At 39.1% G+C, this 16,211-nt stretch overlaps 1 protein-coding gene and 1 long non-coding RNA gene across 6 annotated transcripts; both read right to left on the reverse strand.

Moving 5' to 3' along the window:
• Positions 1-1,079: 1,079 nt before the first annotated feature.
• Positions 1,080-15,262, reverse strand: LOC101476747 (immunoglobulin lambda-1 light chain). Of its 5 annotated transcripts, none has more exons than XM_076883237.1 (4): positions 15,219-15,262; positions 14,809-15,135; positions 2,394-2,423; positions 1,080-1,679 (listed from the first exon to the last, which is right to left on the reverse strand). In XM_076883237.1, exons 1-4 carry the CDS (start codon positions 15,256-15,258, stop codon positions 1,357-1,359), a joined length of 720 nt encoding a protein of 239 aa, XP_076739352.1. In that variant the 5' UTR covers positions 15,259-15,262; the 3' UTR covers positions 1,080-1,356. The 5 variants fall into 5 exon arrangements, 1 of the variants encoding a protein (XP_076739352.1); XR_013098374.1 differs by lacking the exons at positions 14,809-15,135; positions 15,219-15,262 and adding exons at positions 3,165-5,348; positions 5,785-6,334 and having other exon boundaries at positions 1,568-1,679; positions 2,394-2,575; XR_013098375.1 differs by lacking the exons at positions 14,809-15,135; positions 15,219-15,262 and adding exons at positions 3,165-3,444; positions 3,578-6,334 and having other exon boundaries at positions 1,568-1,679; positions 2,394-2,575.
• On the reverse strand, positions 10,942-11,852 carry LOC143418523 (uncharacterized). Its single transcript, XR_013098509.1, has 3 exons — positions 11,533-11,852; positions 11,237-11,377; positions 10,942-11,095 (listed from the first exon to the last, which is right to left on the reverse strand). It is a non-coding gene; the product is annotated as an uncharacterized LOC143418523 (long non-coding RNA).
• Positions 15,263-16,211: the final 949 nt, after the last annotated feature.

Here is a 16,211-nt window from a genome sequence, read left to right on the forward strand (position 1 = left end):
GCAAATACCAAACACTAAACACCACTGTGCAGCACACAAGACCAACAGAACACAGTGTGCCCTGAGGTAGGAGCCAAAAAGGGTGTAGTTTGTGGGTGTGATCACCCGTGTGTACAGTGCATAGATTAATACAAGAGTGGCGTGATGGACTTTTTTTTTTTTGTAGCATTCAGATGTGTTATTGCAGTTGGATAAAAGCTGTGTTTGAGTCTATAAGTCCTTACACTGATTGCTCTGTACCGTCTGCCTGAGGGCAACAGTTCAAACAGGGAGTGGCCAGGATGTGAGGTATCTTTTATGATGTTTTGGACTTTTTTAAGACAGCTGATGTTGTGTAGATCTTCCAGTGTGGGGAGAGGGCAGCCAGTGATCTTCTGGGCGGTGTTAAAGAACCCTTGGAGTGCTTTCCTCTGAGTCACTGTGCAGCTATTAAAGTTAATGATGCCATGACAGTGGGAACATCTAAATAACTAACAGAATAAATAGCAGAAAATGAAGAATACAGTTTATAGATAACTAAAAAATAAAAATACTGTTTGTAAAAAAAGCTACATCTGGAATGAGACAGACTTACCTACTGGTTATATATAATGGTTTAAATGTTTAAAGCAAAACAGCAAATGACAGTAGAAAGATGCAGAAAGGTTTAGTTTCATAACTGAACTCTACTTAGTGCTGCTTTACAGTAAATAAGTTATGTTTAGGCTCAAATCAAACAGTATTCAGCTAACTGTCTCTGAATAAAACAATGATATGAATTGAAACATTGCCAGTAAACAGCAGTTCCATTTTATTTTACAGAGAGCTGATACTTCATTTACTTAAAGTTATAAATGAGTTACTAAGACCTGCAGGTGCATCCTGGAAGAAACAGAAGAGCAGACAGGTTATGCTTCACTAACTGAGTGTGAAGATTCATTTGCAAATCTATAACCAACATTTTAAACCTTTGACACTTACCCTCTCTGTTACTCAGGAAGAATTATTAAATGATGCTCTCTAGTGTTCAAATATTACATAGCGTGTATTCCAGAATATATTTATGTTTTAACTACGGGAAGAAGACATTTAAAAAATAGTGTGCTTCTGAGTGCTTATTTAACACTTCATTCCAGTCATCTTACTGAACAGTGACGCAATTTCTTATTTACTGAAAAGAAAACACTTTTTTTTAAACCAATGCTTTTATTAATTTAATGCAAGACATGATTCCTGAAAATACTTGTTAATGACCAGCAAATTAATACATGATTTAAACCTTTTGCTTTATTCAGATTTCTAACATGTAAAGACTGTAATGAGCAAACAGCACAAGCAGTAAAGAAGCAGATTTTAAAAGCACACTCTGGTCCTCGACTATTCAGTGGGACATTCTGACTTCTTGATGGTTTTCTCTGAAGTCTCTGAGGCCAAAGACACTTTACATGTATAAACCTTATCCATGTTCCAGTCTGATGTCTGGATGGTCAGAGAGCTGCTGATTTGGTAAGTCTGGTCTGGTCTCTGAACAGCAGTGCTGGTAGAGATCCCACTGCTCACTGGACTCCCAGCAGCCAACCAGCTCACATCTGCAAAAGGCACAGACTGACTGGACAGACAGACCAGAGAAGCTGTGTCGGACTGGAGCTCAGCACTGGACGGAGGGAAGACTGTCAGGACAGGAGGAGGGAGGCTGGAGTCTGAAAATACATGAAAGATGTTCAGAGAAAAGAAAAAGAAAAATCAAAAGGAGATAATGATAAAAGAAGTAATAAAAACAGAAAGCAAGACATCAATAATAGTCATAATGAAATAAACATAATAATTGTAAAATTTGAAAAAATTTGAAAAGAAATGTTAATGTTTAAAATAATTTAAATCTGCAAAACAATATAGAAATAATAACCCAACATATCATTTGAATTTCTTTTTGAATTTTTCTGAAATAAAATATGATTAGTTACTGTTTAACTTTTCATGTAAAATATCTTCAATTTAATTCTAGAGCATATTTTCTGCATAACATGTCGGCTACTGTGAGTAATTTTCTTTCATTTAAAAAAACTTTTAACTACTATTGAACAAAGAGAAAACTTGCCTGTGTATGTTTTTCAAATTAACCTAAATATAAATTAAAACATTATGGGAATAATAAGAGTGAACAACAACATATTTCACATCATTTTCAGTGAACAACATTTATATAAATATATAAAAATTTAGTTTGACCCCTTTACACATTTTTTTTTTAAATAACGAATCCATGTCTCCTGTACATGAGACAACCTGAAACTATTTCATGTTGTACAAAATCATAAAAAATGATGCTGAACAAGAAACATATTGAATTAAGTAGTCATCAGCAGATTTGTGCAAAATCTCTCTTGTTTTATGATCATTTAAACAGCACTTACTTGTTAAAATCAGCTTGGTGCCTTGTCCGAATACCACAGTGATTCAGTTTGTATACATGGCTGTACAAAAACCTCCTGACTGTCACTGATGAGGGGAGAGGAACTGAAACATCCTGCAGACACCAACTTTCACTGTCAACATCTCATTTCCCTCATCAGTCTGTTTATATTTCAAAACAGTGCTGCAAATGAGTGGAAATTTTATTAAATGTTGTTCAGTGTCCTTAAAAGCTTTAGTATAACTCAGGTCCTGACCACAGTCTGAATCACTCTTCCATGTGAGGAGGAGTGTTAGTGAGACAAGGGAGGTTACTAGAGCTCACAACTGGGTAAATACATTTCCCCCAGACTAGTAAATGTTCTTCCTGTTTACCTAGCTGAGGCAGCTTTTACTCCTCATTTTATGGCAGGCAGACCCCCACTGTCAATAAATTCCTCAAACTATACACTTACCCATCAAGGTTTATACCTACACCCACTGATTTGGGATGTCAGGGGTCAGGGTTCAGCAACATAATCTCATTCTGGAGAGCTTTAAGGTCACATGAAATGCTTTGAGAAAAAAATTCCACTATTGTCCTTTAAACAGGGCTTGACAAAGTTATCCTAACAAAACACACGCTTACGAATTCCTGTTCCTCTGATCTCCAGCTGCTCCCTATTATCTGAGCAAACCTAAGCACATTCCATTCTAATCGTTGTTTAATTCTACTCACACATGTTACCTGTTTTAAGGGGATAGAGAGAGAGAAAGAGAGGGGTCTGGCTTACCTTACTTAAAAAGAAGATCACATCGTCCGGTTTTCTGAGATGCAAACATGTTAATCACCCTGTCATTGAAGTCAAAAGACACCAGGTCCTGTGCTTTCTCAAAGCGAGCCTTTGACTGCTCCATCATTATGTCACAGCACTGTGACTGCTACTGACACACTGTCAGCCCGCCGCATCTTGCGTGGCCTTGCTGTAGCTTCAGCTGCATCTGCCTCTGGTTGTGACGGTCACCTTGTTCTTCAGTTCACCTATGGAGTAGGAAAACTTCTCCTGTCTGCTTCTGAGAGGATCCGAGGTCAAAAAACACAACTTAGACATCCACATTACTCACACTCTCATAACACATACATATAGGGCCTGGGGGTGGGCAAGTTATACGGCGTCCAGAGAACGGTCTGTGTGTTCAACCTCACCTCTGGCACCAGTGCCCACCTCGGAGGGGCTGGGAGGAGGTGTTGGCTGTCCGATTGGGGTCTGGGATGCGGGACCTCCCTGCTGCTGCGGAGGGAGGTCCCGCAGGAGTAACATCTCCTGGGTCTGGGTGCGGTTTCCCCCTCTGGGGGCGAGGGTACCTGGACCTGGGGTATAGAGTATGTTTGGGGAGTATGATTGTGTGTACATAATGTGTATTTGTGTCTGTTATTACGTTGGGTGAGTGCTGAGTATTTGTATATGTGTGTATGAGGGTGGGAATGCACGTTTGTGCCTGTTTGTCTGTGTCTATATGTCAGTTCGGGTCTTAGACTCCACCTCTCTGGGAACATCTTAGGCCCTCCAAAGTATGGAGGCCTATCTCCCCTCACCAAACTCCCTGCTGGTGGCTGATGCCCTCAGGCATCAGTGCGTTGGTGGTTCTTGGTGTCCGGGGCTGGGCGCTCAGGTATGTACCGGCTCACTCCCAGTGGCTGCTTGACCGGGTCTGGCACTCGTGGCTCGGTTGGACCTCTTCCGGGGGGTGGGGGACCTTCAGGCACCTGACGGATCTTTTTAGTTTCTTGTCCGTAAACACTCTGCATACTATTTCACGTAATTCAGTTTATTTTGAAAAATCTCAACAGGATCTTCAGCTTCAGCCTTGACCATTGTCAAAGGTTTATGTGGAAACTAAACATGCGGCCCATGTAGATAAATCCTACATGCGTTTAAGCAGGTCTTTATGTAGCTCTCCAAAAGTGGTCCTTGGCTCTTGGAAAAGTCGTCTGATCATTCTTTTCACTCTTCTCTCTAAAATCATCCTGGTTTTGGCCAGTTTATCGTTGAATGATGTTCTTTTCACTTCTGTATTATGGCCCCACTGGAACCTTCAGTAGTTTAAAAATTTTCTGTAACCAATGCCGTCATTATGTTCTCTGCCAATAGGCTAAGAAAGGTGTAGAGGCCTCACTGGTTTTATGCATCCTGACCTTTTTTTTATTGTACTTCATTTGGGGAATGGCCTGATCCCCGTACATTTGGAATATGAAACAAAGTAAAGAGATAGTCTCAACGGGACAGACAGAGGTGGCAAAAGTACACACTTTCCTTACTTAAGTAGAAGTAAAGATACCCAGGTTAAAAAATACTCTGATTCACTCTTGATACTACTGATTCAAAAGAATCACAGTACAATAATTTCTAATATGAGCTTCAGTAGATTTTCTTAGAATACAGACTGTGATCAGCTGACCTGCTGCTCTTTGTGGATTTACACAACTGAATTCAACAAGATGCCATCAATTTCACAAGCTATAATGCCCATCCCCTACACTGAAACTACACTGCTTATACTGTCTTCGTACTAGAAAGTTAAGAGTCCAATAAAGTTGGAATTCAATGGGTTAATCTAAGCATCAAAATCTTAAATTCAAATTCATCTCAGCTACACTTGGTGTAACCTGCCTCTGACAGCGAGCACCAGAGGTGCCGTCTCTTTTCTTTTGTGTCCCTGTGAAATACAGCAGCTGGACCTTTAGCTAGTAACACACTGTGTGACAAACAGCACACAAAGAGTTTGTGTGTTTCCTGATGTTTATTGAGCTGATAAAAAAAGTTGAATTTGATATTACCTGTTACTTCTTTCACCTGACACTTCATTCTTTCACTTTCATGCCTGCTCCTCTTCTGTAGAGCTAGCTAGATCTGAAGTAACACAAACACAACTTACCTGCACTTCTTCCAGCCCACTTTTACTCCTGAGCATAAACTCTACAAATGAACCAAAAGTAACAAGTCAGTTTTGAAAATGTAAGGAGTCAAAAGTAAAGATATTTGTAATAAAATGTCAGGAGTGAAAGTAAAGAGTTTAAAAATAAATTCTAATTAAGTACAGTAACAAAGTATTTATACTTGGTTACTTCCCACCTCTGGCAATAGAGATCATGTTCCAAAGCCGAGTGAGCTGCCAGGATGACAAAACTGAGGAACCCCTCAAGGAATTGTTTTACACCATCTAACATAATTCAACCATTTCTCTCTGTTGCAGCTGAGAACAACTTCTTGACATGGAGAAACCATGTGAACAGCAGGTATGTGGAGAAAACCTACCGCTGCATTAACATGTGCCAACAAACACAGAAAAACATGCATGAAATGTCTTTCTCCAAAACGATGGGCTATGAAACAGATGAAAAGAACGTCTTACACTTTAGAGAAGTGATGAGAGAGCAGACAGACCCCAGCATGTTGTCAGTGTGAGGTGTAAACATCCTTTACTAGAATTGTAGAGAGAAGAGAAGCAACAGATAAAATTTAATTTAGCTACATTTTCACTTCATATGGAATATTTTTTTATCCTCATTGTGCAGCTTTAACAAAATCCATTTAAGTGTATTAATGTCATTTAATAGAGATAGAATGCAAAAGTTATCAGAGTTTTAGACAATTGTTTGACAAATTGGCATTATTTAAAAACATGCACATAATTGGTTGAATTATGTTAGATGCACATAATTTAAAATGCATATAATTGTGTACATATATGTGACAATTTGTGTTCTTGGTGGTCGTCATATTTGTCAATATGTTATATACTTTCAGTGATGAATGTTAAAAAATGATCAAAAAGAGTAATTCAGTGTTTATGAAGAGACTGTGTAAAGTTGGTGGGTTTTCATTGATGAACATTAAAATAACTCAAAAAGAACAATGAAAATAATATTTGAGGGTGGTGGGTTTACACTGAGTTTGCTGAATGGGTCTTTTGTCAGCATGTGAAAAAAAAGCATCAAAAAGCAGAAGTATCAGTGAAGAGGTTTTTGTTACAGTGTAAATCACTGTGATGCGTATTCATTAACAGAGTTGTCCCACGTCTTGCAGTAATAGACTGCAGAGTCTCCCTCCTCCACATTGTTGATGATCAAACGATAATCTGATGTTGACTGATGAGTGGATGTGAATTTTGGAGAGGAGAACCCAGAGCCATAGTTTGGACCACTATCGCTATAATAAAAATAGAGCACATACTGAGGAACTCCTCCTGGAATCTGTTTATACCAACGAACACCACTGTCAGTAACAGTCCCCAGGTTACAGTCCATGGTGGCTGTGTCTCCTTTCCTCACTGATAAAACAGGAGGTTTCTGTGTCAGCACCGTCACAGCACTCACACCTGCAAACATCAATAAGACATGGAGTCAAGAGAAACACAAGCACATATGAATCCAACAAATAACTACTGATCTGAAGTATAAATGAGGTTCCATACATGTTAGAGCAGTGATGAGAGCACAGAGAGTCACCAGCATGTTGTCAGTGTGTGTCGAGACTTGGAACTTGGAAAGAGATGGAACTGCTTCTGTTGGATGGGGAGAGGAGGTGTGAGCTATTAAATACGACACTGAAACTCAGAGAGACTGACAGGAGGAGGAGCTAAACCTGCATATTTTGTGATGTAGTTGGGTGACTTATGTTCAGTGGAGGGTAATTCATTATTTGTATTAATAATTATTGGTGATAGTGATATCTCGCTCCTCTCACTTAAAAATGTGGTGTTATATTTTATTATTTTAAATTGTTTACTATGTCCTTCGGATTTATTATTGATGCTTTAAACATTACCAGTTTTTATGTTTGGACAAAAACAGAGGAGACCCCACTAACTGTTAAAATGAACTGTTATAATTCAATAGTCAACATCCCTTAAAATGTATGAACTTTTATGTAAACTTACACGAAACCAGAGTGTTTAGGGTTAGGAGAACATTTTATAAAATTTTATGTCATTAATAATTATAGAACAACTGAACAAAGAGTTCAAATATAGAGAATAATTTTAGTACCGGTAATAGAATTGTGTGGGCTCCCTTTTTTGCTGCAAGCTTGAGTTACAGGGGTTTTTTGGTATTTCTCACAAAGTAAATCACTGTGATACAGGCATTTTGATATACTTCCCCCAATTCAAAAAAACCCAAATACGAGCGGCTCTCATCTACATCTTGAGAGTTAATCAGATTTTTACTGGTGAGTAGATAGAAGAAGAAGAAAGCAGAGCCATCTGTTGGAGGGTTACCACTGTGACACATATTAGTGCAGACTGAAGAAACTGAGCACCACTGTTACTAACACTCAGGATGCACCTGTTCTAATCCTGGTGCATAATGCTGGTGGTGAGTACCTGTTTGTACACAGGTGTGTACAAACAGGTACTGACAGACACACACTATCTTGGTTGGCTGTTGCCTCTAAACATATCGTGATTTGTCGGTCTTGTGTGCTGCTCGATAACATTCAGTTATTTATTTTTTACTCTTATTTATGCTTATGTTGGTTGTTCCTGTGGTTTTCATACTGTGTTGTTCTCTTTTTGCTTGTTTTTTTTCCAAGCAGGTTATCCAACAGATTTTCAGTGTCTTTTCTCTGTTTTTCTCCCCGTCTCCTTCTCTTGAGCCTCTTCCCAACTTCTCTTTTCTTGGTCTTTCTCTTTCCTTTCCCCTGGTAAAAGGGGATAGGAAAGAGCAAAAGCCATAATGGTCTGGTAAATCTGTTGGCCTTCAGACAATAATTCTGATTGCTTCAGTGCCAGACGGGACATACAAAGAGTTGAGTCTGATGTTTATTAAATTTATATTACTTATAGATAACAGCATACACTAACAGTTTCTTTTTTTGTATATCATTATTTGAGTAGTTGTGACTGAATAACATGAGAATATTCCCCTGTTTGCTTTGTTCATGATTTTAATAATAAATATTATAAGAAAAAAAAATAAAACTGTATTTGAAGGTGGTGGGTTTTCAGTGTTTGTTGGAGGAGTCGTTTATCAGGATGTGAAAGGTCATCAAAAAGCAGAAGTATCAGTGAGGAGGTTTTTGTCACAGTGTAAATCACTGTGATACGAATTCATTAACAGTGCTGTCCCATGTCTTACAGTAATAGACTGCAGAGTCTCCCTCCTCCACATTGTTGATGATCAAACGATAATCTTTTGTTGACTGATGAGTGGATGTGAATTTTGGAGAAGAGAACCCAGAGCCATAGGTTGGAGAACTATTTCTATGATAAAAAAAAAGCACAAACTGAGGAACTCCTCCTGGAATCTGTTTATACCAATAGACAGTGCTACAGTCCCCAGGTTACAGTCCATGGTGGCTGTGTCTCCTTTCCTCACTGATACAACAGGAGGTTTCTGTGTCAGCACCGTTACACCACTCACACCTGCAAACAACAAAAAGACATGAAGTCAAGAGAAACACACTGACATTTGAGGTCTATTTGTCAGTATATTTTAACTTTACATGTTAGAGCAGTGATGAGAGCACAGAGAGTCACCACTATGTTGTCAGTATGGTCTAAGAACTGAGTGGAGAGGCAATGGTGGAAGAGCTATTTAATAACAGGAGGAGGAGCATTGGAGTTTTTTTTTTTTTTTTGTCTTGCCTGTATTACTAATATTGTTATTATTATCACTAGTGTTAGTAATGCCTTGTCATCTTCTTCTTCTTTTTTCCCTCTGTTCATTTTTAGTTTGTTTGTTTGATTGTTGTTTTTAACAATCTAACAAAGCTCTGCTACTTAACTGATCAGACCAGAAGTTTAACTGACTTGATGCAAGTGTTTCTTTAATTTTTTGGAACAGCATATATTTTCTGTACTTCTCTTTCACTGGATGTTTCTAAATGATTTTTCATAGTTTGGAAATTTTAAGCTTAAAACTTAATGTTGTTGGAAATGTTAATGTTAATGTCATTGCTTCACTTGCTACATTTTCAGACTTTTTTGTTTTTTATGACCTTTATAGTTTTTGACATTTTTATGGCATTTATATTTTCTAAATGCCCTTTGTGTATTTTCAGGCTGCAGCCTCTGTGCTCCTGTGCTGATGGTCTTTGCTCCACCCAGCACTGATAAACAACCCCCTCTGCTACTTAACTGCAGCAGGGGCTGATTGGCTAATTAGGTTCTCCCAATAGGGCTTTGGAGTTGACGTCACGCCGCAGTGCATTGTGGGATCGCGGCGCCATGTCAGTAGGCCAGGAAGCAGAACAAGCGCACAGTGTTGGAGTGTTGGAATCGGGACTGCCAGAACCATGCTCAAAATCAGCGCAAAAGACTGGGGCTGTAAGGGGGTGTATCGCGACAGATTGCGCCCAGACGCCAAGAGACGGTACTTTGAAAAAATTGCGTGCATCGGTAATGTGGACCCGTATGAAATAAGGAAGTGTAGTGGAAACCCAGATGACCACTGTGACCTCGTTGTGTGGACACAGAGAGACCTTGCTGTGATACGCATCTTCCCTGATGTGGATTTCTGGGAACCGCGTTTAAGCCAAGCACAAGATTTCTTTCTTAAAGTGTGCCTTCCTGAACTTGTTGGGAAATACTTCTCCAAACAATGTGCTGCTCTAAATAGCCTGTAATGTTTCATTTTGTGGTTCAAGATTAATGCCAGCTGTGTGTTGCCATGCAAATAGTTTGCATTTCATTTTTATGTACTTGCTAAGTACATGTGAACAGATCAAGAATAAAAAAAAAAACAAATATACTATTCTTTTCTGTTTTATTGAAACCACTTCACACAAAGTACAATTATTCACAATGAACTACACATGCAACACAACAGCTTTATGAATACTCAACAAGAGCAGGTTTCATTTTGCACTGGTTTGACAACCACACTGGGGCACATATTCACCAAAACACAGCAAACCTTAACAATCTTATCAAGCAGTGTTGTGTCTTCACCCTCACATGATATGAGTAATCGGATTGGCATTGTAGTGTGTAGCATTTTGAACTTGTTGCGCAAACTACCTATTACTCGCTCAACATGAATTCTCAGGTGGGCAATTGCTCTCGTTTGTTCAAAGTCCCTTGCATCAAGTTGACAGTAGCCTTTTGTGAAAGCTGGAATCTTGACCTCCGCACACATCATTCCTACAGCATCTCTGATGTCAAAGCCTCTGTCAGCCAATACTACGTCCCCTGGTAACAGCTTTTGAAGAATGCCACATTCCTCTGTGATGTGTTTATCTGATGCACGCCCCCCCTCTCAGACGCATTAGTGTGAGTAAGAGCATTTGGAAACCTGTCAGTTTCTTCGATATTGGCAGGAAATCTTTGACAGTGTTGAAGAGGGACATTAAGACAGCATAACAATGTAGTCCAGTGTAATATCTTACTTTTTCAGTATCATCCTTTAAGAAATGTTCATTCAGCTCTGTCTTTTGCAACTGTGATTGAAGCAGTCTGTTCTCCTCCAACAGCCAGTTTATTTCTGCTCTGCCCTGTTCATTGCTCACACAATCCTTCGTCTGCCCTTTAGCTTCTGTGACGCTGTTTGTCCGATCACCACTGTCCACATTTGCAGCTGGTACCTCAACCTCCACTTGTCCAACACAACTGCTGTCCACTGCCTCCATGACATTGTAATTTTGTTGTTGGTCTTCTGTCAGATCTTCATCGATCACTTCTGCATGGGGCACACCTTCAGACTCTGCAGCTGCATAACGAAAGCCTGTAAGATAAAATTAGACATAAGGTAAATGTACACCAATATTCCAATGACAGGTGTGTGATTCATCTGGAAGTTATGTGCGGATTAGTGTACAGTGATAGCAATTTAGTATGTTTTTAGAGGGGGGGGGTTGTTGTTTACCTCCGATGGGTGCTCTTTTTCGCTTCCGTTTTGTACGCCTTGAGTGCCGGTCCGAGTCTGATACAGGTATGTCGTCGTGCCCCATGTGCAGTGTTGGTGCCCAGTCTGGATTTGTTACATCCATTTCATATGCTGGTTTGCCTGCAATAATGCCAAATCGTAAGCTACTCAGTCGACATGACGTGGTTCTGCAGCATCACACATTAGCATGTTTTATCTCATTATCTATGACCTCAGCACATTGAAAATAACACTAAAATCCTTTCAAGAGTGATATGAATTAATTTAGAACTCACCGGAAAGAAAATACCGTGAGAAAACCAAAAAAAAGCTGGGGATTGCAGAGAACTCGATATCCGCTCATCTCACCGCTGCAATCCAAGCCTGACGTCTTTGTTTAGTAATATCGGATACATGGGATCCCTCACGTTGCCTCCAGGACGGAAAACGATGAAAAGAGAGCCCATTATCCAGCTTCTTGCCTTCACGATCGTGTGATCTAACGTTGCAACCGACAACACAACACGTACGATCCATAGCTGAAATGGTATCCTTTGGCTGGCCTACTGTCATGGCAGACGGGGGCGTGGCCCATCTCCCGTGACATCACGCTCCAAAGCCCTATATCACAGGGGTGGGCAACTCCAGGCCTTGAGGGCCGGTGTCCCTGCAGGTTTTAGATGTGTCCTTGAACCAACACACCTGCATCAAATGATTAGTTCACTACCAGGCCTCCGGAGAATTTCAAGACATGTTAAGGAGGTAATTTTGCAATTTAAATCAGCTGTATTGGATCAAGGACACATTTAAACATGCAGGACACCGGCCCTTGAGGCCTGGAGTCCCACCACCCCTGAGCTAGACAGCTGAAAAGCTGCACAAGCAGTCTGATCAAGGAACTCGAAGTGTAAACAAAATGTCACCAACCCTGCAACATTGTATGCGTGTCAGGTCCTTTCAATAACATGGATTACCTGAATAAAAGCACTGAATTAAAAACATTCTTTTTCCTTTTTAGTGAACAGAATAAAGTTTTCAGTTAGTGTGAAAGTAGTCACTAATGTAACCTTTAGTGAAGTAAATATTCAAGAACATCAGCATCATCCAAAAATGTCAAAATGTCACATTAACAATATCTAACAGTGTTCTCTAGACAGTGATACATTTAAATTTAGCAAAATTCAAATCAAAGTTTAATTTTTGAATAAAGCACAAGTTTAAGCATCAACTATAACAACTATAAACCATTCCAAAATTAATCAATTTCAGCTCCTTTGGTGTAAATGCAATCAAAAACAGGTGCACGACACAGGCAATAATGAAAGAACAATCAAAACAGAAATGATTTTACACCTGGAAGTCACTGGCATTTTCCCCTTTTACTTTTTCTGAGTGTTTCTTCACTAGTTTTGCATTTGGCTATGGTCAGTGTCATAGCTGGTAGAATGAAGAAAAAAATGGACTCCAACTCCTCCAGTATGGCACATCAATATGTCCCATTGTCAGAAGGTTTGTTGTGTCTCCCAGCACAGTCCCAACAGGATGGAGAAGATTCCAGGAGACAGTCAGTTACTCTAGGACAGGTGGACGGGGGTGCAGAAGGTCCCTAACCCATCAGCAGGACTGATATCAGTTGTTTGTGTAGGGAAGAACAAACAGGATGAGCATTGTGAGAGCCCTGCAAGAAGCCTTTAAAATGTTAAGCTGCCTGTAACATTGTTCAGGATGACCATTTGTGACCACTCGTGTATATCCAAATAGTGACACACAGACCTCTACAGGCTAGCCAACAGCACCCTGACTGTCATTAGGTATCAGACATAATCCTTGGACACATTGTCGAATCCTGCACTGGTGCAGTCCTGTACCTACTAGTACTTACTGATACACGACAATACTCATGAGGAAAGAACAAACAGGCAGTTCCTGAAGACCAAGTGAACTGTATAAGAGTAGAGTTGAGAGTAGAGCTGCAGTAAAGATTAGTTATAGAGCTGAACTCCATTTAGTTTATTTTATCATGGGAAGTTAATGGACCAAACCAAAGAAGTAAACAGTTAACTGCCTCTAATTTACCAAATTATAGTAAAATGCAGCCTGAAAATATAATAATATGAATTACATTTTATAATCCAGGAAAGTTCCATCTCACTTAACAGAGAGCTGACATAACTTCATTTGCATGAAGTTATAAAAGACATCGAGAACTGCAGATGTATCCTGGACAGGAAGAGAGGGAGGAGGAGATGTGATGCTTCATTAACTGAGTGTGAAGATTTATTTACAAATTTACAACCAACGTTTTAGACATTTCTCTTTGTGTAGCCAGGCAGAATTGTGTAATGTTACTTGCCAGTCTACAGATATGGAAACACATACATTTTTGGAGCACTTATTTAGAGTAAGAGTGGAAATTTTACATATGTGGTTACACACTGATTATGCTCTCGAATCTTCATCTTACTTATATGTAACAATTTCAGGTTAGTCATTTTGAATTTATGTTAGTGGCTACTTTGAAACTGTATTCTTCGCTTTTAAAAAGGAAAACAAATGTTGTATATCTAATATCGAATGCTTTTATTTGATGTATGAAAAATAGCAGTTCATTTTAATATCTGCAAATAAACACGTGACTTAAGCAGTTTGCTTTATACTGATTTCTAACTTGTAAACTTTGCAATGAGCAAACAGCACAAGTAGTAAAGAGGCATATTCTAAATGCTTTGTCAACATGTCATTTCCCTCATCAATCTGTTTATATTTGCTGCAAATGAGTGGAAATGTTAAATGTCGTTCAGATTCCTTAAAAGCTGTAGTATATCTTATTCAGGTCTTGGTCACAGTCTGAATTACTCTTCCATGTGAGGAGGAGTGAGACAAGGGAGGTTAGGGGTGGGTTTTTATAATCGATTTATCAATTAAAATCGATTCTGGCTTGGATAACGTGAAATCGATTCATTAAAATCCTGAGTCTAAAAATCTGTTTTCTGCATTATTCGCTTGCTTGTTACGCGCAAGTCTACCATTGTTTACAGCCTGTCGGCTGTTGTTGTTTCTTTCCTTTTACTTACTTCCGAAAAGAAAACCTAATTTCTGCCGTTCAATATACTGAACAAATGTAAACTTTTTAAAATTATGCTAAATGCAAAACGCTTAGCTCTCTCTCTAATAAAACCGCTGTAACGTCAGAGGTAATGTTCATATGTTGATTAATGGTTTTCTTTCGTTTTTGATGTACTGCAGAATATTTTTATATACATTCATCCCAGTTTTGAAGTGATTGAAATGTGAAAAGGATTTTTTTTTTATTGTCGAAGTGTGTTTTGCACCGGTGAGCCTGTGTTATAAAAATGCCCTAACTCTTTTGAGAACTGCATAACGAGTGTTATAATGATTTTCCTGTAAGAAATGAGCAAAATCTTGACTGAGAAAAACTGCAGACAACACATTATCTGCAGTTGGTGGGTTTACATTGAGTTTTCTTGATCTCTCAGTTATCAGGATGTGGAAGAGTGTCAAAAAGCAGAAGTATCAGTGAGGAGGTTTTTGTCACAGTGTAAATCACTGTGATGCGTACTCATTAACAGAGCTGTCCCATGTCTTACAGTAATAGACTGCAGAGTCTCCCTCCTCCACATTGTTGATAATCAAACAATAATCTGATGTTGACTGATGAGTGGATGTGAATTTTGGAGAGGAGAACCCAGAGCCATAGTCTGGAGAACTATAGTCATGACGAAATTTCAGCACATACTGAGGAACTCCTCCTGGAATCTGTTTATACCACCGAGCAGACTGGTCAGTAACAGTCCCCAGGTTACAGTCCATGGTGGCTGTCTCTCCTTTCCTCACTGATACAACAGGTTTCTGTGTCACCACTGTAACACCACTCACACCTGCAAACAACAATAAGACATGGAGTCAAGAGAAACACACCGACATTAGTATATATGTGTGCAATAATAGTCAAAGTACTTACTTGGTAGAGCAGTGATGAGAGCACAGAGAGTCACCAGCATGATGTCGACGTGAACTAAGAACTGATTTGAAGAAAAGGTGCTGGAGGAGCCATTTAATACAACTAACAGGAGGAGGAGCTGTGTCTCCTCCTTTCACCCTATTACGTCATCATAACATGGGATGGAAAAGCATACCAAGGCCTCCAGAAGCACAAAGGGAATAATACTGACAATAAAACAAAATGGGAAATAAAAACTAGACATACAAATAGCAAAAGAAGATTGATCTGCTATGTGGGTGACACACAAGCTCAAAAAACTGGGGAGAATTTTGCAGGAAAAAATCAAATTTGTGTTTTTGTTACACCTCAAAAGCAATGTAGGTCACAACAGCAAGAGACGGTGTGGTCACATAAATGCCACCCACTCACAAAATCTTTGGACGTGCAATAAAATTGTAATATTTCGGGACAATAACTTTAAGTCTAAGAAAGAAGCCAGGCTGTGAAATCCCTGTAGAGACCATGGTGCTGTATTTTGGAGTAATTAAAGAGGATGTTGTGATTAAAAAAGGACTGGTACTGTATTCATGAAAATATTGTTCATTGTTGGTTACAAAAAAATAACACAAAGAACTGGTATAAACTTGTACTGCCAAGTCTTGAACAATGGATGAACATTGTAAAACAAGTCTTTATAAGGGAAATCTTTATGAGAGGAGACGCCTTTTCACAAAGCGCGAAATGGATTGCCTTCATGTGTCATGGTCACAGGTCTTCTGCCCAGTGTTTTGTGTTTTTCATTCAGTTTTGTTCCTCTTAGATATCTATGGATATCTATGGATAATTGCTTATATTACTGTCATTATTAAAGTTAATGATGCCAGGACAGTGAGATCATCTTATTAAATAATTAAATAAATACCAGAAAATGAAAAATACCATTTTTAGATGAATAAATAATAAAAATACAGTTTGTAAAAAAGCTACATCCTGAATGAGACAGACTTACCT

Source organism: Maylandia zebra, linkage group LG4 (assembly GCF_041146795.1).
Source record: "Maylandia zebra isolate NMK-2024a linkage group LG4, Mzebra_GT3a, whole genome shotgun sequence".
In the NCBI taxonomy this organism is placed as follows: Eukaryota; Metazoa; Chordata; class Actinopteri; order Cichliformes; family Cichlidae; genus Maylandia; species Maylandia zebra.